The following is a 20,712-nucleotide window of genomic DNA, read 5'->3' on the forward strand; positions in this document are numbered from 1 at the left end:
CATATTTTTTTTTCAATAACGTGGAAATTTTCGAGATTTACAGCCAACTTCAACAATTAACAAATTTACAATATCACTGGTAAATTAAAATAAAAATTCTTTAAAACCATATTTTAAAACAACGCTATATGCCTTAAAACATATCCACAGGTAATTCATTGTTTATAGATTTGCCTAATGTTTATGTTAATGGAGGTACATCTCCGATATCATTATGTCTTAATTAAATTGTAGTCTTCTGGTAAAAAGGGTTCGGCTATATAGCATTGAAGGAATATGATCAAAACTGCTGTGGGTATCCGTTTCAAATTGCTCAGAGATCCCTGGTCCATCATGGTCTTATTGACTTTTTCATTTACATAAAATATCATTGTTACAGGCACACACCAAATATAATATTACTTCTGTTGATAAGAGAGAGAGAAATAGACATAAACATGTATAGTCTAGGCTTGGCCATTGTGGCCATTGTAATGTTTCCAGTTCCCTATATTGAAAATTTGATAATATGATTTTGTACGTATTCATGTATTTTATTGATATTAATTTTTTTTTTTCAGAAATTCATGACAGTACAGGTGACATAGATGGTGGAACGCAGTCACCTTCAAATCACGGCCACAGGGATGGTACAGTATCTCCTCCTACTCATCAAGGTTTTTGTTTAATTCTTAGCCTTTTTTCCAAGAGCTTTGCCACTTAACTTCAAACAAATTTCTTACAGAATTTTAGAAACCTAATTTATACACATGTAGCTAAAAAGTCATAAAGATAAATATATATATATGAACCTGCCAATATAACAAACTCTTAAGTATGCCTTTTTAAAGAGCTCTGATTGCAAATAAACTCTCTTAAGGAATTGGGAACAGTTATGTATTGAATATGTTTTGATGGCCATGGGTATAAACAGACATTAATGTATATTTTTCAGATGATGATACCATAAAGGACAGGAGGTTGTGCTCTGCCAGACAAAAGGATGATAAAGACGTCACCCAGACTAAAGACGTCCAGACTAAAGACGTCACCCAGCGAAATAGTCTGAAAGGTATGTAACTGACCACATGGGTGACTCCTCAGTATGCTTAGAATTGTTCTCTGAGTTTGAGAGGTTTCAAGTAACCTTTTTAAAAATATGAATACATGTATATAGTTTTATATAAGTGTAAAAGAACATTTAATTTATTATGTTCATGCAATCTGAAAAAGTGTGGAGATTTTTCAGAGCATTTAATAAGATATTCTTTATAATTTTGTGACAAACGTTTGCTCTTCATAAAACTTTTAGTTGTCTGAAAATTGATAATTTCATTCATTTGTTTCAGATGGGTTATCTAACATTCCACAACAACAATGTGAAGAGCAAAATAAGTATGTTGTTGTTTTTGCCGTGTCCTTCAATGCTTGTTTGCTATAAGTGTCTGTATAACTTTCAAAATAATAATTTACTTTTTCCAAAACTGTTCCATAATGCATGGAAGTTGGGCCTGTACTATCACGACTGTCACAAGCTTAGTTTTAATTCCAGGCCTAAAGACAACATCTTAAGTACATATAAGATATTTTTTAGTATTTTTTTTTTCTCAAAGACGTAAAATTGATTTATGAATAAATATAACCCAACACAAGTAAATAGTTGTTTGCACCATACATGTAAATGCATATTGTTTCCTTTGTAGACCTTCTGATGCTGTGTCCATTACTGTAACTCAGGATAGTCAAGGCATCTCTGAGATTTTGGGCATGATAGCATCCTCACAGAATAAAAGAGGCTCTACCATTGTCTATCCAGAGGTAAACACTGATAGCAGAATGGCAACTATTTTAATCTAATTTGGTCAGAAACATCCTTTGGGGAAGGGGAACAGATTTTGCATAAATGGTTACTCTGACCCCCAAGGGGCCAAAGGGGCGGGGCCTAACGGGGAAATAGAGGTAATTTCTTCAAATCGCTACTAGTCATAAAGTTATGAATGGATTTGAACCCAATTTGGTCAGAAACATTCTTGGGGGAAGGGGAACAGATTTTGCATAAATGGTGACTCTGACCCCCAAGGGGCCAAAGGGGCGGGGCCTAATGGGGAAATAGAGGTAATTTCTTCAAATCGCTACTAGTCATAAAGTTATGAATGGATTTGAACCCAATTTGGTCAGAAACATTCTTGGGGGAAGGGGAACAGATTTTGCATAAATGGTGACTCTGACCCCCAAGGGGCCAAAGGGGCGGGGCCTCTAATGGGGAAATAGAGGTAATTCCTTTATATCGCTACTAGTCATAAAGTTATGAATGGATTTAAATCCAATTTGGTCAGAAACATCCTTTGGGGAAGTGGAACAGATTTTGCATAAATGGTCACTCTGACCCCCAAGGGGCCAAAGGGGCGGGGCCTAACGGGGAAATAGAGGTGATTTCTTCAAATCGCTACTAGTCATAAAGTTATGAATGGATTTGAACCCAATTTGGTCAGAAACATTCCTGGGGGAAGGGGAACAGATTTTGCATAAATGGTGACTCTGACCCCCAAGGGGCCAAAGGAGCGGGGCCTAATGGGGAAATAGAGGTAATTCCTTCAAATCGCTACTAGTCATAAAGTTATGAATGGATTTCAACCCAATTTGGTCGGAAACATTCTTGGGGGAAGGGGAACAGATTATGCATAAATGGTGACTCTGACCCCCTAGGGGCCTGAGGGGCGGGGCCTAATGAGGAAATAGAGGTAATTCCTTCAAATCGCTACTAGTCATAAAGTTATGAATGGATTTCAATCCAATTTAATCAGAAACATTCTTGGGGGAGGAGGAACAGATTTTGCATAAATGGTGACTCTGACCCCCTAGGGGCCTGAGGGGCGGGGCCCAATAGAGGAAATTGAGGCAATTCCTTAAAATCGCTACTTGTCATCAAGTTATGAATGGATTTGAACCCAATTTGGTCAGAAACATCCTTCAGGGAAGGGAAACAGATTTTGCATAAATGATTACTCTGACCCCCAAGGGGCCAAAGGGGCGGGGCCTAATGGGGAAATAGAGGTAATTCCTTCAAATCGCTACTAGTCATAAAGTTATGAATGGATTTCAACCCAATTTGGTCGGAAACATTCTTGGGGGAAGGGGAACAGATTATGCATAAATGGTGACTCTGACCCCCTAGGGGCCTGAGGGGCGGGGCCTAATGAGGAAATAGAGGTAATTCCTTCAAATCGCTACTTGTCATAAAGTTATGAATGGATTTCAATCCAATTTAATCAGAAACATTCTTGGGGGAAGGGGAACAGATTTTGCATAAATGGTGACTCTGACCCCCAAGGGGCCTGAGGGGCGGGGCCCAATAGAGGAAATTGAGGCAATTCCTTAAAATCGCTACTTGTCATAAAGTTATGAATGGATTTAAATCCAATTTGGTCAGAAACATCCTTTGGGGAAGGGGAACAGATTTTGCATGAATGGTTACTCTGACCCCCAAGGTAGCAGTGTACAGTAAAAATGCCAAATTCTGAAAAATATGGCACATGCTTTAGATATGTAAACATTGCCAGTTAACCTTACATATAACCTCTAATAAAGTATATATATTTGAAATCTGTACAACATTTGCAATTTTAATAGAGCTCTGAAGGATAAGTAAACTGATATTTTCTGTGATTTTTAGAGCTGTGAATACCATGGTAACAGCTTAAAAAATTCTCAAAAATTGCAAAATATGATATTTAACCCAAAATGGCACAATTCTCTACACAATTTTTTTTCTGAAACCTATTTAAAATTAAATATCTCTATCCCAAAGACAGAATTAATCTTGTTTGGACATATGTTGTAAATTAAGTTTTTCCGCTATCTTACCTTTTCTGTGGGCTTCCATTTTGCGCTGTAGGCGAAACTAAATTTCCTGTGTAAACACACGTTCGGAAAATCCGGATATTTAAAATCCGGAACCAATTTATTGATTTTTGTTTTAATAAATGTGAAGCCTGTATGTACTACTTCATACTGGATATACCAATTATAGTGTACATTTATTTTTTCATTTTTTATACATATCATAATACAGGAGTTATTTGCTTAACAAAAAAATTGCCCATGGCCAGGCTGTCTTACTGTGGTGTGCTACCTTATACATCACTTTTGTTAATTCTAATTTTACTAAAAACCCCATGAATGTCTAGAATATGTTCCGACGAACAAAATGACATATCGGGTTACTGTGTATCTTTAATAGTCACCGAGTATTGCTGATTTCCCTGAGAGGTGTATTTTGACAACTTTTTCTCCCAATCCAGTAATAAGGGGAGGTAATTTTAAAGATGAAAACTCCCATAATTCTGTATATCTCTTGAATAAAGTTGTGTTTTGAGTTGAATGTGGTACTTTGAGTCTCTGTGCATGTAATCAAGCAAAAAATACTATACAACTATCAAATTTAGCCTTGTAATATGACGTCATAGTTACCATGACGTCATCAGTAACTATGACGTCATCAGATGGTATCTATGACGTCATAAATACTCAATGGTGTCATAATAAATAACCAAATTCCTTTCCAAACCTCAGCTTAGCAACACATGCAATATTCTAACTGATAAATCATGACATGACATCCAAGATTTCAAAATGTCATGCCTATGACATCACAGTCATCTGTTTCCACCCCGGTAATTCAGATATGTACCAATGATCATATGAAAGTGTCCGCTGATCCCATTTTATGCGGAAAATGCTATTTTTTCTGCTTTACCGAAGGAAGTGACAATAATTGACAATATTGTATCAACCGTACACTCCATCAATTGAAATTACATGCTTACCAATGTATAAATAAATTGAAAATAATGGTTTCACCAAATATTTCAAAAAATAACACTTACTGTAATAGTTTCCATGGATACGGGGTAATAAATCAGGTAAAACAAACCAGAATTCAGTCTATATGGTTTGTTAGATACCCAATAAGTTATTTTGGGTTTGTTATAAAACATAGAATATCTTTTCAATTTACACTGACTCATTAACATTATGCTTAATAAACCCACCCTTAAAATGGGTAAATATGCGAGTTACCTCCCTTGATTCCTCTAATATGACAAGCCAGATAATAAACAAGTTTTAAATTGTTTTTATGCATTTTTTGAGCAATAATGAACTAAAATGAAGCTTAATCAAGCATAATTAAGCACAATTTCCAAAAAATAACATTTTTCAGCCCTTATAAGGTAGCAGTGTACAGTAAAAATGCCAAATTCTGAAAAATATGGCACATGCTTTAGATATGTAAACATTGCCAGTTAACCTTACATATAACCTCTAATAAAGTATATATATTTGAAATCTGTACAACATTTGCAATTTTAATAGAGCTCTGAAGGATAAGTAAACTGATATTTTCTGTGATTTTTAGAGCTGTGAATACCATGGTAACAGCTTAAAAAATTCTCAAAAATTGCAAAATATTATGATATTTGACCCAAAATGGCACAATTCTCTACACAATTTTTTTTCTGAAACCTATTTAAAATTAAATATCTCTATCCCAAAGACAGAATTAATCTTGTTTGGACATATGTTGTAAATTAAGTTTTTCCGCTATCTTACCTTTTCTGTGGGCTTCCATTTTGCGCTGTAGGCGAAACTAAATTTCCTGTGTAAACACACGTTCGGAAAATCCGGATATTTAAAATCCGGAACCAATTTATTGATTTTTGTTTTAATAAATGTGAAGCCTGTATGTACTACTTCATACTGGATATACCAATTATAGTGTACATTTATTTTTTCATTTTTTATACATATCATAATACAGGAGTTATTTGCTTAACAAAAAAATTGCCCATGGCCAGGCTGTCTTACTGTGGTGTGCTACCTTATACATCACTTTTGTTAATTCTAATTTTACTAAAAACCCCATGAATGTCTAGAATATGTTCCGACGAACAAAATGACATATCGGGTTACTGTGTATCTTTAATAGTCACCGAGTATTGCTGATTTCCCTGAGAGGTGTATTTTGACAACTTTTTCTCCCAATCCAGTAATAAGGGGAGGTAATTTTAAAGATGAAAACTCCCATAATTCTGTATATCTCTTGAATAAAGTTGTGTTTTGAGTTGAATGTGGTACTTTGAGTCTCTGTGCATGTAATCAAGCAAAAAATACTATACAACTATCAAATTTAGCCTTGTAATATGACGTCATAGTTACCATGACGTCATCAGTAACTATGACGTCATCATATGGTATCTATGACGTCATAAATACTCAATGGTGTCATAATAAATAACCAAATTCCTTTCCAAACCTCAGCTTAGCAACACATGCAATATTCTAACTGATAAATCATGACATGACATCCAAGATTTCAAAATGTCATGCCTATGACATCACAGTCATCTGTTTCCACCCCGGTAATTCAGATATGTACCAATGATCATATGAAAGTGTCCGCTGATCCCATTTTATGCGGAAAATGCTATTTTTTCTGCTTTACCGAAGGAAGTGACAATAATTGACAATATTGTATCAACCGTACACTCCATCAATTGAAATTACATGCTTACCAATGTATAAATAAATTGAAAATAATGGTTTCACCAAATATTTCAAAAAATAACACTTACTGTAATAGTTTCCATGGATACGGGGTAATAAATCAGGTAAAACAAACCAGAATTCAGTCTATATGGTTTGTTAGATACCCAATAAGTTATTTTGGGTTTGTTATAAAACATAGAATATCTTTTCAATTTACACTGACTCATTAACATTATGCTTAATTAACCCACCCTTAAAATGGGTAAATATGCGAGTTACCTCCCTTGATTCCTCTAATATGACAAGCCAGATAATAAACAAGTTTTAAATTGTTTTTATGCATTTTTCAGCAATAATGAACTTAAATGAAGCTTAATCAAGCATAATTAAGCACAATTTCCAAAAAATAACATTTTTCAGCCCTTATAAGGTAGCAGTGTACAGTAAAAATGCCAAATTCTGAAAAATATGGCACATGCTTTAGATATGTAAACATTGCCAGTTAACCTTACATATAACCTCTAATAAAGTATATATATTTGAAATCTGTACAACATTTGCAATTTTAATAGAGCTCTGAAGGATAAGTAAACTGATATTTTCTGTGATTTTTAGAGCTGTGAATACCATGGTAACAGCTTAAAAAATTCTCAAAAATTGCAAAATATTATGATATTTAACCCAAAATGGCACAATTCTCTACACAATTTTTTTTCTGAAACCTATTTAAAATTAAATATCTCTATCCCAAAGACAGAATTAATCTTGTTTGGACATATGTTGTAAATTAAGTTTTTCCGCTATCTTACCTTTTCTGTGGGCTTCCATTTTGCGCTGTAGGCGAAACTAAATTTCCTGTGTAAACACACGTTCGGAAAATCCGGATATTTAAAATCCGGAACCAATTTATTGATTTTTGTTTTAATAAATGTGAAGCCTGTATGTACTACTTCATACTGGATATACCAATTATAGTGTACATTTATTTTTTCATTTTTTATACATATCATAATACAGGAGTTATTTGCTTAACAAAAAATTGCCCATGGCCAGGCTGTTTTACTGTGGTGTGCTACCCAAGGGGCCAAAGGGGCGGGGCCTAATGGGGAAATAGAGGTAATTCCTTCAAATCGATACTAGTCATAAAGTTATGAATGGATTTCAACCCAATTTTATCGGAAACATTCTTGGGGGAAGGGGAACAGATTATGCATAAATGGTGACTCTGACCCCCTAGGGGCCTGAGGGGCGGGGCCTAATGAGGAAATAGAGGTAATTCCTTCAAATCGCTACTAGTCATCAAGTTATGAATGGATTTCAATCCAATTTAATCAGAAACATTCTTGGGGGAAGGGGAACAGATTTTGCATAAATGGTGACTCTGACCCCCTAGGGGCCTGAGGGGCGGGGCCTAATGAGGAAATAGAGGTAATTCCTTCAAATCGCTACTAGTCATAAAGTTATGAATGGATTTCAATCCAATTTAATCAGAAACATTCTTGGGGGAAGGGGAACAGATTTTGAATAAATGGTGACTCTGACCCCCAAGGGGCCTGATGGGCGGGGCCCAATAGGGGAAATTGAGGCAATTCCTTAAAATCGCTACTTGTCATCAAGTTATGAATGGATTTAAACCCAATTTAGTCAAAAACATCCTCCAGGGAAGGGGAACAGATTTTTGATAAATGGTTACTCTGATCCCCAAGGGGCCAAAGGGGCGGGGCCTAATGGGGAAATAGAGGTAATTCCTTCAAATCGCTACTAGTCATCAAGTTATGAATGGTTTTCAACCCAATTTGGTCAGAAACATTCTCGGGGGAAGGGGAACAGATTTTGCATAAATGATGATTCTGACTCCCAAAGGACCAAAGGGGCGGGGCCTAAGGGGGGAAACAGAGGTAATATCTTTCAATCGATACTAGTCATAAAGTTATGAAAGGATTTGAACCCAATTTGGTCAGAAACATCATTGGGGGAAGGGGAACAGATTTTGTATAAATGATGATTCTGACTCCCAAAGGGGCCAAAGGGAAGGGGCCCCATATGGGAAATAGAGGTAATTCCTTTAAATCGCTACTAGTCATAAAGTTATGAATGGATTTGAACCCAATTTAATAAGAAACATTCTTTGGGGAAGGGGGACAGATTTTGCATAAATGGTGACTCTGATCCCTGATGGGCCAAAGGGGGGCATGGCCCCATATGGGAAATAGAGGTAATTCCTTTAAATCGCTACTAGTCATACAGTTATGAATGGTTTTTAACACAATTTAGTAAGAAATATTCTTTGGGAAAGGTGAACAGATTTTGCATAAATGGTGACTCTGATCCCCAAGGGGCCAAAGGGGCAATAAGAGGTAATTCCTTCAAATCGCTACTAGTCATGAAGTTATCAACGGATTTAAACCCAAATTGGTCAGAAATATTCTTATGTGATGGGGAACAGATTTTGCATAAATGGTGACCTTGACCCCCGAGGGGCCAAAGAGGCGGGGCCCCATATAGGAAATAGAGGTAATTCCTTTAAATCGCTACTTGTCATAAAGTTATGAATGGATTTCAACCCAATTTAATAAGAAACATCCTTTGGGGAAGGAGAACAGATTTTGCATAAATGATGACTCTGACCCCCGAGGGGCCAAAGGTGCGGGGCCCTACATAGAAAATAGAAGTAATTCCTTTATATCACTACTAGTCATAAAGTAATGAATGGATTTGAACCCAATTTGTTCAGAAACATCCTTCAGGGAAGGGAAACAGATTTTGCATAAATAATTACTCTGACCCCCAAGGGGCCAAAGGGGCGGGGCCTAATGGGGAAATAGAGGTAATTCCTTCAAATCGCTACTAGTCATAAAGTTATGAATGGATTTCAACCCAATTTGGTCGGAAACATTCTTGGGGGAAGGGGAACAGATTATGCATAAATGGTGACTCTGCCCCCTAGGGGCCTGCGGGGCGGGGCCTAATGAGGAAATAGAGGTAATTCCTTCAAATCGCTACTAGTCATAAAGTTATGAATGGATTTGAACCCAATTTGGTCAGAAACATTCTTGCGGGAAGGGGAACAGATTTTGCATAAATGGTGACTCTGACCCCCAAGGGGCCAAAGGGGCGGGGCCTAATGGGGAAATAGAGGTAATTCCTTTATATCGCTACTAGTCATCAAGTGATGAATGGATTTAAATCCAATTTGGTCAGAAACATCCTTTGGGGAAGGGGAACAGATTTTGCATAAATGGTTACTCTGACCCCCAAGGGGCCAAAGGGACGGGGCCTAACGGGGAAATAGAGGTAATTCATTCAAATCGCTACTAGTCATCAAGTTATGAATGGATTTGAACCCAATTTGGTCAGAAACATTCTTGGGGGAAGGGGAACAGATTATGCATAAATGGTGACTCTGACCCCCAAGGGGCCTGAGGGGCGGGGCCCAATAGGGGAAATTGAGGCAATTCCTTAAAATCGCTACTTGTCATAAAGTTATGAATGGATTTAAACCCAATTTAGTCAGAAACATCCTCCAGGGAAGGGGAACAGATTTTTGATAAATGGTTACTCTGATCCCCAAGGGGCCAAAGGGGCGGGGCCTAATGAGGAAATAGAGGTAATTCATTCAAATCGCTACTAGTCATCAAGTTATGAATGGATTTCAACCCAATTTGGTCAGAAACATTCTCGGGAGAAGGGGAACAGATTTTGCATAAATGATGATTCTGACTCCCAAAGGACCAAAGGGGCGGGGCCTAATGGGGAAACAGAGGTAATATCTTTAAATCGATATTAGTCATAAAGTTATGAATGGATTTCAATCCAATTTAATCAGAAACATTCTTGGGGGAAGCGGAACAGATTATGCATAAATGGTGACTCTGACCCCCAAGGGGCCTGAGGGGCGGGGCCAAATAGAGGAAATTGTGGCAATTCCTTAAAATCGCTACTTGTCATAAAGTTATGAATGGATTTGAACCCAATTTGGTCAGAAACATCCTTCAGGGAAGGGAAACAGATTTTGCATAAATGGTTACTCTGACCCCCAAGGGGCCAAAGGGGCGGGGCCTAACGGGGAAATAGAGGCAATTCCTTCAAATCGCTACTAGTCATAAAGTTATGAATGGATTTCAACCCAATTTCGTCGGAAACATTCTTGGGGGAAGGGGAACAGATTATGCATAAATGGTGACTCTGACCCCCTAGAGGCCTGAGGGGCGGGGCCTAATGAGGAAATAGAGGTAATTCCTTCAAATCGCTACTGTCATAAAGTTATGAATGGATTTCAATCCAATTTAATCACAAACATTCTTGGGGGAAGGGGAACAGATTTTGCATAAATGGTGACTCTGACCCCCAAGGGGCCTGATGGGCGGGGCCCAATAGGGGAAATAGAGGCAATTCCTTAAAATCGCTACTTGTCATCAAGTTATGAATGGATTTGAACCCAATTTGGTCAGAAACATCCTTTGGGGAAGAGGAACAGATTTTGCATAAATGGTTACTCTGATCCCCAAGGGGCCAAAGGGGCGGGGCCTAATGGGGAAATAGAGGTAATTCCTTCAAATCGCTACTAGTCATCAAGTTATGAATGGATTTCAACCCAATTTGGTCAGAAACATTCTCGGGAGAAGGGGAACAGATTTTGCATAAATGATGATTCTGACTCCCAAAGGACCAAAGGGGCGGGGCCTAATGGGGAAACAGAGGTAATATCTTTAAATCGATACTAGTCATAAAGTTATGAATGGATTTCAATCCAATTTAATCAGAAACATTCTTGGGGGAAGTGGAACAGATTATGCATAAATGGTGACTCTGACCCCCAAGGGGCCGGAGGGGCGGGGCCAAATAGAGGAAATTGTGGCAATTCCTTAAAATCGCTACTTGTCATAAAGTTATGAATGGATTTGAACCCAATTTGGTCAGAAACATTCTTGGGGGAAGGGGAACAGATTTTGCATAAATGGTTACTCTGACCCCCAAGGGGCCAAAGGGGCGGGGCCTAATGAGGACATAGAGGTAATTCCTTCAAATCGCTACTAGTCATAAAGTTATGAATGGATTTGAACCCAATTTGTTCAGAAACATTCTTGCGGGAAGGGGAACAGATTTTGCATAAATGGTGACTCTGACCCCCAAGGGGCCAAAGGGGCGGGGCCTAATGGGGAAATAGAGGTAATTCCTTTATATCGCTACTAGTCATCAAGTTATGAATGGATTTAAATCCAATTTGGTCAGAAACATCCTTTGGGGAAGAGGAACAGATTTTGCATAAATGGTTACTCTGACCCCCAAGGGGCCAAAGGGGCGGGGCCTAACGGGGAAATAGAGGTAATTCCTTCAAATCGCTACTAGTCATAAAGTTATGAATGGATTTGAACCCAATTTGGTCAGAAACATTCTTGGGGGAAGAGGAACAGATTTTGCATAAATGGTGACTCTGACCCCCAAGGGGCCAAAGGGGCGGGGCCTAATGAGGAAATAGAGGTAATTCCTTTATATCGCTACTAGTCATAAATTTATTAATGGATTTCAACCCAATTTAATCAGAAACATTCTTTGGGGAAGGGGAACAGATTTTGCATAAATCGTTACTCTGACCCCCTAGGGGCCTGAGGGGCGGGGCCTAACGGGGAAATAGAGGTAATTTCTTCAAATCGCTACTAGTCATCAAGTTATGAATGGATTTGAACCCAATTTGGTCAGAAACATTCTTGGGGGAAGGGGAACAGATTATGCATAAATGGTGACTCTGACCCCCTAGGGGCCTGAGGGGCGGGGCCTAATGAGGGAATAGAGGTAATTCCTTCAAATCGCTACTAGTCATGAAGTTATGAATGGATTTCAATCCAATTTAATCAGAAACATTCTTGGGGGAAGGGGAACAGATTTTGCATAAATGGTGACTCTGACCCCCAAGGGGCCTGAGGGGCGGGGCCCAATAGGGGAAATTGAGGCAATTCCTTAAAATCGCTACTTGTCATAAAGTTATGAATGGATTTGAACCCAATTTGGTCAGAAACATCCTTCAGGGAAGGGAAACAGATTTTGCATGAATGATTACTCTGACCCCCAAGGGGCCAAAGGGGCGGGGCCTAATGGGGGAAAAGAGGTAATTCCTTCAAACCGCTACTAGTCATAAAGTTATGAATGGATTTCAACCCAATTTGGTCGGAAACATTCTTGGGGGAAGGGGAACAGATTATGCATAAATGGTGACTCTGACCCCCTAGGGGCCTGAGGGACGGGGCCTAATGAGGAAATAGAGGTAATTCCTTCAAACCGCTACTAGTCGTAAAGTTATGAATGGATTTCAATCCAATTTAATCAGAAACATTCTTGCGGGAAGGGGAACAGATTTTGCATAAATGGTGACTCTGACCCCCAAGGGGCCTGAGGGGCGGCGCCCAATAGAGGAAATTCAGGCAATTCCTTAAAATCGCTACTTGTCATAAAGTTATGAATGGATTTCAACCCAATTTGGTCAGAAACATCCTTCAGGGAAGGGAAACAGATTTTGCATAAATGATTACTCTGACCCCCAAGGGGCGGGGCCTAATGGGGAAATAGAGGTAATTCCTTCAAACCGCTACTAGTCATAAAGTTATGAATGGATTTCAACCCAATTTGGTCGGAAACATTCTTGGGGGAAGGGGAACAGATTATGCATAAATGGTGACTCTGACCCCCTAGGGGCCTGAGGGACGGGGCCTAATGAGGAAATAGAGGTAATTCCTTCAAACCGCTACTAGTCATAAAGTTATGAATGGATTTCAATCCAATTTAATCAGAAACATTCTTGCGGGAAGGGGAACAGATTTTGCATAAATGGTGACTCTGACCCCCAAGGGGCCTGAGGGGCGGCGCCCAATAGAGGAAATTCAGGCAATTCCTTAAAATCGCTACTTGTCATAAAGTTATGAATGGATTTGAACCCAATTTGGTCAGAAACATCCTTCAGGGAAGGGAAACAGATTTTGCATAAATGATTACTCTGACCCCCAAGGGGCCAAAGGGGCGGGGCCTAATGGGGAAATAGAGGTAATTCCTTCAAACCGCTACTAGTCATAAAGTTATGAATGGATTTCAACCCAATTTGGTCAGAAACATTCTTGGGGGAAGGGGAACAGATTATGCATAAATTGTGACTCTGACCCCCTAGGGGCCTGAGGGACGGGGCCTAATGAGGAAATAGAGGTAATTCCTTCAAACCGCTACTAGTCATAAAGTTATGAATGGATTTCAATCCAATTTAATCAGAAACATTCTTGGGCGAAGGGGAACAGATTTTGCATAAATGGTGACTCTGACCCCCAAGGGGCCTGAGGGGCGGGGCCCAATAGAGGAAATTGAGGCAATTCCTTAAAATCGCTACTTGTCATAAAGTTATGAATGGATTTGAACCCAATTTGGTCAGAAACATCCTTCAGGGAAGGGAAACAGATTTTGCATGAATGATTACTCTGACCCCCTAGGGGCCTGAGGGGCGGGGCCTAATGAGGAAATAGAAGTAATTCCTTCAAATCGCTACTAGTCATAAAGTTATGAATGGATTTGAACCCAATTTGATCAGAAACATTCTTGCGGGAAGGGGAACAGATTTTGCATAAATGGTGACTCTGACCCCCAAGGGCCAAAGGGGCGGGGCGTAATGGGGAAATAGAGGTAATTCCTTTATATCGCTACTAGTCATAAATTTATGAATGGATTTAAATCCAATTTGGTCAGAAACATCCTTTGGGGAAGGGGAACAGATTTGCATAAATGGTTACTCTGACCCCCAAGGGGCCAAAGGGGCGGGGCCTAACGGGGAAATAGAGGTAATTTCTTCAAATCGCTACTAGTCATCAAGTTATGAATGGATTTGAACCCAATTTGGTCAGAAACATTCTTGGGGGAAGGGGAACAGATTATGCTTAAATGGTGACTCTGACCCCCTAGGGGCCTGAGGGGCGGGGCCTAATGAGGAAATAGAGGTAATTCCTTCAAATCGCTACTAGTCATAAAGTTATGAATGGATTTCAATCCAATTTAATCAGAAACATTCTTGGGGGAAGGGGAACAGATTTTGCATAAATGGTGACTCTGACCCCCAAGGGGCCTGAGGGGCGGGGCCCAATAGGGGAAATTGAGGCAATTCCTTAAAATCGCTACTTGTCATAAAGTTATGAATGGATTTGAACCCAATTTGGTCAGAAACATCCTTCAGGGAAGGGAAACAGATTTTGCATAAATGATTACTCTGACCCCCAAGGGGCCAAAAGGGCGGGTTTAAAATTTAAAAAAAAATTTTTTCCCCAAAAGGGGGGAAAGAAAAAATTTTTTTTTCTTTTTAAAAAAAAAGGGGGTTTTGGGGAAAAATTTTTGGGGAAAAAAAGTTTAAAACCCTAAATTTTTTTTAAAAAAAAGGGGGGGGGTTTTGGGGGAAAAAAAATTTTTTTGGGGGGTTTTTTAAGGGGGGCCCCCGGGGGGGGAAAAAAAGGGGGTTTTTTTTTAAAAAAAAAAAATTTTTAAAAAACCCCCCAATTTGGGGAAAAAAAAAATTTTAAAAAGGGACTTGCCCCAAAAAAAAGGGGGGCCCCCCCCAAAAATTTTTTAAAAAAAAAAATTTTTTTTTTTAAAAAAAAACCAAAAACCCCCGGGGGGGCCCCCCAAAAACCCCCTTTTTTAAAAAAAAATTTTTTTTTTTTTCCCCCCGGGAAAGGGGGGGAAAAAAAAAAGGGAAAAAAGGGGGGTTTTTTTTGAATTTTTAAACCCCCGGGGGAAAGGGGGGGGGGGGGGAAAAAAAATTTTTCCCCCGGGGGGGAAGGGGTTTTAAAAAAAGGGGGGTTCCCTTCCCCAAAAAAAAAATTTTTTTTGGGCCAACCCCCCAAAAAAAGGGGGGGGGGGGGGGGTTTTTTTTTTAAAAAAAATTTAAAGGGGGGCCCCCTGGGGAAAAATTTTTAAAAAGGGAAAATTTTAAAAAATGGTTTTAAACCCCCCGGGGGGGAAAAACCCGGGGGGGGAAAAAAAAAGGGAAAAATTTTTTCCAAAAAAAAGGGGGCCCCCCCAAAAAAAAAAATTTTTGGGGGGCCCCCTTTTTTTTGGGTTTCCCCCCCCCAAAAAAAAAAGGGGGGGGGGGGGGAAAAAAAAAAATTTTCCCCCAAAAAAATTTTTTTTAAAAATTTTAAAAAAGGTTAAAAAAAATTTTAAAGGGGGAAAAAAAAAAAATTTTAAAAATTTTTTGGGGGGAAAAGGGGGGCCCCCCAAAAAAAAAAAAAGGGGGGGGGGGGGGGAAAAAATTTTTAAAAAAGCCCTTTTGGGGAAAGGGGAAAAAAAAAGGGGGGGTTTTTAAAAAAGGGAAAGGGGGGCCCCCCTGGGGAAAAGGGAAATTTTTTTTTAAAATTTGGGGTTTTTTTAAAAAAATTTTTTGGGAAAAAAAATTTAAAAATTTTCCGGGGCCCCCCGGGGAAAAGGGGGGGGGGGCCCCCCCCCCCCGGGGGGGGGGGAAAAGGGAAAAAGGTTTTAAAAAGGTTTCCCTTTGGGGGGGGGAAAAAAAATTTTCAAAAAAAGGGGGAAAAAAAATTTGGGGGGGTTTCCCCCAAAAAGGGGAAACCCCCTTTTTTTTTAAAAAATTTAAATTTTAATCCCAAAAAAAAAAAAATTTTTGGGGGGGGGGGTTTTGGGGGGGGGTTTTTTTTGGGGGGGGGGCCCCCCCGGGGGGGGGGGGAAAAAAGGAAAAAATTTTTTTTTAAATTTCCAAAAAAATTTAAAATTTTAAAAAATTTTTTTTTTAAAAAAGGGGGGGGGGGGTTTTTAAAAAACCCCAACCCCCGGGGGGGGCCCCGGGGGGAAAAAAAGGGGCCCCCAAAAAAAAATTTTTTTTTAAAAAAATTTTTCCCCCCCGGGGGAAAAAATTTTTTTAAAATTTTTTCCCCCCCGGGGGGGGGCCCCCAAAAAAGGGGAAAATTTTTTTCCTTAAAAATTTTTTTTTAACCCTTTTAAAAAATTTTGGGAAAAAAAAAAAATTTTAAAAGGGGCCCCCCCCCCTTTGGGGGGGGAAAAAAAAATTTAATCCTTAAAATTTTTTTTAAAAATTTTTTTAAAAAAAAAAGGGGGGGGGGGAAAAAAAAAAGGGGAAAAGGGGCCCCCGGGGAAAAGGGGGGGGTTTTTTTTAAAAAAAAAAATTTTTAAAAACCCCCAAAAAAAAAAGGGGGGAACCCAATTTGGAAAAATTTTTTTTTGGGGGTTTTTTAAAAAAAAACCCCGGGCCAAAAATTTTTTAAAAATTTCCCTTTAAAAAAATTTTTTAGAAAATTTGGGGGGGAAAAAAAATTTTAAAAAAATTTGGGGGGGGGAAAAATTTTTTTTAAAAAAAAGGGGGGGGAACCCCGGGGGGTTAAAAATTTTTCAAAATTCCCTTTTTGGGGGGGGGGGGATTTAAAAATTTTCCCCCCCGGGGGGGGGGGGGAAAAAAAAAGGGGGAATTTTTTTTTTTCCCAAAAAAAAAAAAATTTTTAAAAATTTTAAAAAAATTTTAAAAATTTAAACCCCCCAAAAAAAAAAGGGGGGGGGGAAAAAAATTTTTCCCCCCCCCCCAAAAAAAAAAAAAAAAAAGGAAAATTCCTTTTAAGGGAAAATTAAATTTTTTGGGGTTTAAACCCCCTTTTTTTTTAAAAAAAAGGGGGGGGTTTTTTAAAAAAACCCCCCCAAAAAAAAGGGGGTTTTAAAAAAGAAAAATTTTTTTTTGGGGGAAAAAAAAATTTTAAAATTTTCCCAAAAGGGGCCCCCGGGGGGGGAAAGGGAAAAAAAATTTTTTCCCCCCCGGGAAACCCAAAAAATTTTTTAAAAAAAGGGAAAAATTTTTGGGAAAAAAATTTTTAAAAAACCCCCCCCAAAACCCGGGGGGGGAAAAGGGGTTTTAAAAAATTTTGGCCCCCCCCAAAGGGGGGTTTAAAAAAAAAAAACCTTTTTGGGGGGAAAAAATTTTTTAAAAGGGGGTTAAACCCCCGGGGGGGGGGGGGGAAATTTTAAAAAAATTGCCCCCCCCCGGGGGGGGGGGCCCAAAAAAAAAAAATTTTTTTTAAAAAATTTTTAAAATTTAATTGGGGAAAAATTTGGGGGGCCCCGGGGGGGGAAAAAAAACCTAAAAACCCCCAAAAGGGGAAAAGGGGGGCCCCTTTTTAAAAATTTTTAAAAAAAATTTTTGAAATTTTTGGGAAAAAAAGGGGCCCAAAGGGGGAAAAAAAAAAAAAATTTTTTAAAGGTTTTTAAAAAAAAAGGGGGGGGCCCGGGGGGGGGGAAAAAAAAAATTTTTTTTTACTTTTTGGGTGGGGGGGCCAATTTGGGAAAAAAACCCCCCAAAAAAAAAAGGAAAAAAGGTTTCCCCCAAAAAACCCCCCGGGGGGGGGGGGGGGGGAAAAATTTTTTTTTTTTCCCCCCCCGGGAAAGGGGGGAAAAAAAGGGTTTTTTTTTAAAAAAACCCCCGGGGGTTTTTTTTTGGGGGGTTTTTAAGGGAAAAGATTTTTAAAAAATTTTTTTTAAAAAAGGGGAAAAAAATTTTTAAAAAAAGAAAATTTTTTGGGGGGGGGAAAAAAAATTTTTAAAATTTTTACCCAAAGGGTTTGGGGGGGGAAAGGGAAAATTAAGGGCCCCAAACCCCCCGGGGGGGGGGGGGATTAAAATTTTTAAAAAAAAAAAGGGAAAAAATTTTAAAAAAATTTTTTTGGTTTAAAAACCCCGGGGGGGGAAAAAAAAAAGGTTCCCCAAAAAAAAAAAGGGGGGGGGAAAAAAAAATTTTCCCCTTTTAAAAAAGGGGGGGGAAAAAATTTTTTAAAACCCCGGGGGGGCCCCCAAAAAAAAAAAAAATTTTTCCCCCCTTTTAAAAAAAATGGGTTAATTTCCCCAAAAAAGGAAAATTTTGGGGGGAAAATTTTAAAAATTTTTTCCCCCCGGGGGGGGGCGGGGTTTTAAAAAAATTTGGCCCCCCGGGGGGGGAAAAAAAAGGTTTTCCCCCCCCAAAAATTTTTAAAAAAGGGGGGAAAAAATTTTTAAAAAAATTTTGGGGGAAAAAAAATTTGGGGGGGCCCCCCCCCAAAAAAAAGGGTTTTTTTAAAAAAAAGGGAATTTTGGGGTTGCCCTTTTTAAAAAAAATTTTTGGGGGGGGAAAAATTTTAAAAAATTTGGGGGGCCCCCCAAAAAGGGGGGGTTTTAAAAAAAAAAGGGGGGGGGGGGAATTAAATTTGGGGTTTTTTAAAAACCCCAAAAATTTGGGGGGGAAAAATTTTTTTAAAAAAAAACCCCCGGGGGAAAAAAAAGGGGGGGGGGGAAAAGGGGGGGGCCCCAAAAAAAGGAAGGGGGCCCCTTTTTTTGGGGGGGGTTTTTTTAAAAAATTTTTAAAAGGGGAAAAAAAAATTTGGGGGGGGTTTTGGGGGGGGGAAAAAAAAATTTTAAAAAAACCCCCCCCTTTCGGGGGGAAAAAAATTTTAAAAAAAACCCCAAGGGGAAAAAGGGGGGAAAAAAAAAAGGGGGGCCCCCCCCCGGGGGCCCAAAAAGGGGAAAAAAATTTTAAAAAACCCCAAAAAAAAAATTTGGGGGAAAAAGGGGGGTTTTAAAAAAAAAAGGGGAAAGGGGGGCCAAAAATTTTTTTAAAAAAAAAGGGGGAAAAAATTTTTTTTTAAAAAAAAAAAATTTTGGGGGTTTTTTAAAAAGGGGAAAAATTTTTTAAAAATTTTTGGGGGGGGAAAGGGGGGGGGAAAGGGGAAAAAAAAAATTTTTTTTTTTTTTTTAAAAAAAAAAAACCCTTTGGGGAAAACCAAAAAAAACTTTCCCCCGGGGGGGGGGGGGGGGGAAAAAGGGAAAAAAAAATTCCCTTTTTTAAAAAAAAAAAATTTTTCCCCCCCGGGGGGGGGGGGGAAAAATTTTTAAAAAATTTTCCCCCCCCCCAAAGGGGGGGGGGGGAAAGGGGGGTTTTAATTTTTTAAACCCCCTTTTTTTTAAAAAAAATTTTTTTTTTCCAAAAAAAAAATTTTGGGGAAGGGGAACAATTTTGAAAGGGGCCCCCCCCCGGGGGCCCAAAAGGGGGGGGGGGGAAAAAATTTTAATTTTTTTCCCCTTTTAAAAATTTTAAATTTTTTTTTAAACCCTTTTGGGGGGGGGGTTTTTTAAAAGGGGGGGCCCAAAAAAGGGGGGCCCCCCAAAAAAAAAAGGAAACCCCCCCAAAAAAAAAATTTTTTAAACCCTTTTTCAAAAATTTTTTTTAAAAAAAAAAAAAAGGGGGGGGGCCCCCCCAAAAGGGGGGCCCCCCGGGGGGGGCCCCAAAAAAAAAAAAATTTTGGCCCCAAAAAAAAAAAAATTTTGGGGGGAAAATTTCCCAAAGGGGGCCCCCAAAGGGGGGAAAAAAAGGGGGGGGGCCCCCCAAAAAAATTTTCCCCCCAAAAAAAACCCAAAAACCCTTTCCCTTTTTAAAAAAAAGGGGGGAAAAGGTTTGGAAAAATTTTCCCCAAAAAAAAATTTGGGGGGGCCCCCCCCGGGGCCCCCGGGGGGAATTTAAAAAAAAATTTTTTTTTTTTTAAAAAAAAAATTTTTTAAAAAAATTTTTTTTAAAAAGGGGGGGGAAAAAACCGGGGGGGGGGAAAAAAAAAAAAAAGGGGGGGGGGGAAAAAAAAAATTTTTTCCCCCCCCCCACTTTTTAAAAAAAATTTTCCCCAAAAATTTTGGGGGGGGGGGGGGGTTAAAAAAGGGGGGAAATTTTCCCCGGGGGGAAATTTTTTTAAAATTTGGGGGTTTTTTGGAAATTTTAAAAAAAAAATTTTTAAAAAATTTTTTTTCGAAACCCCCGGGGGAAAAGGGGGGGGTTTTTAAAAAATTGGTTTCCCCCAAGGGAAAAAAAAGGGGGAAAAAATTTTTCCAAAACCCTTTTTAAAAAATTTTAAAATTTTAAAAAAGGGCCCCCCCCAAAAAAAAGGGGGGGGAAAAAATGGGTTTTTTTGGGGCCAAAACCCCCCAAAAGGGGGTTTCCCTTTAAAAAAAAGGGGGGAAAAAAAAAAAAAAAATTTGGCCCCAAAACCTTTGGGGGGGGAAAAGAAATTTTTTCCCTTAAACCCCAACCCCGGGGGGGGAAAAAATTTTTTAAAAAAAAAAGGGGAAAAAAAAAAAATTTTTTTAACCCCCTTTCCAAAAAAGGGGAAGGGGGGCCAATTTTAAAAAAGGGGG

The 20,712-nt window shown here is 38.8% G+C and overlaps 1 protein-coding gene across 1 annotated transcript in view; it reads left to right on the forward strand.

The window, feature by feature from the left end:
- Positions 1 to 276: 276 nt before the first annotated feature.
- Positions 277 to 20,712, forward strand: part of LOC117315839 — a 45,665-nt gene continuing 25,229 nt past the window's right edge. The window contains exons 1-5 of the mRNA XM_033870242.1: positions 277 to 295; positions 561 to 629; positions 935 to 1,051; positions 1,329 to 1,374; positions 1,683 to 1,797. Of these exons, the coding sequence (XP_033726133.1) occupies positions 277 to 295; positions 561 to 629; positions 935 to 1,051; positions 1,329 to 1,374; positions 1,683 to 1,797 (366 nt within the window). The remainder of the gene's footprint in view (positions 296 to 560; positions 630 to 934; positions 1,052 to 1,328; positions 1,375 to 1,682; positions 1,798 to 20,712) is intronic.

The sequence above is a fragment of the Pecten maximus genome, chromosome 17, assembly GCF_902652985.1.
Source record: "Pecten maximus chromosome 17, xPecMax1.1, whole genome shotgun sequence".
NCBI lineage: Eukaryota > Metazoa > Mollusca > Bivalvia > Pectinida > Pectinidae > Pecten > Pecten maximus.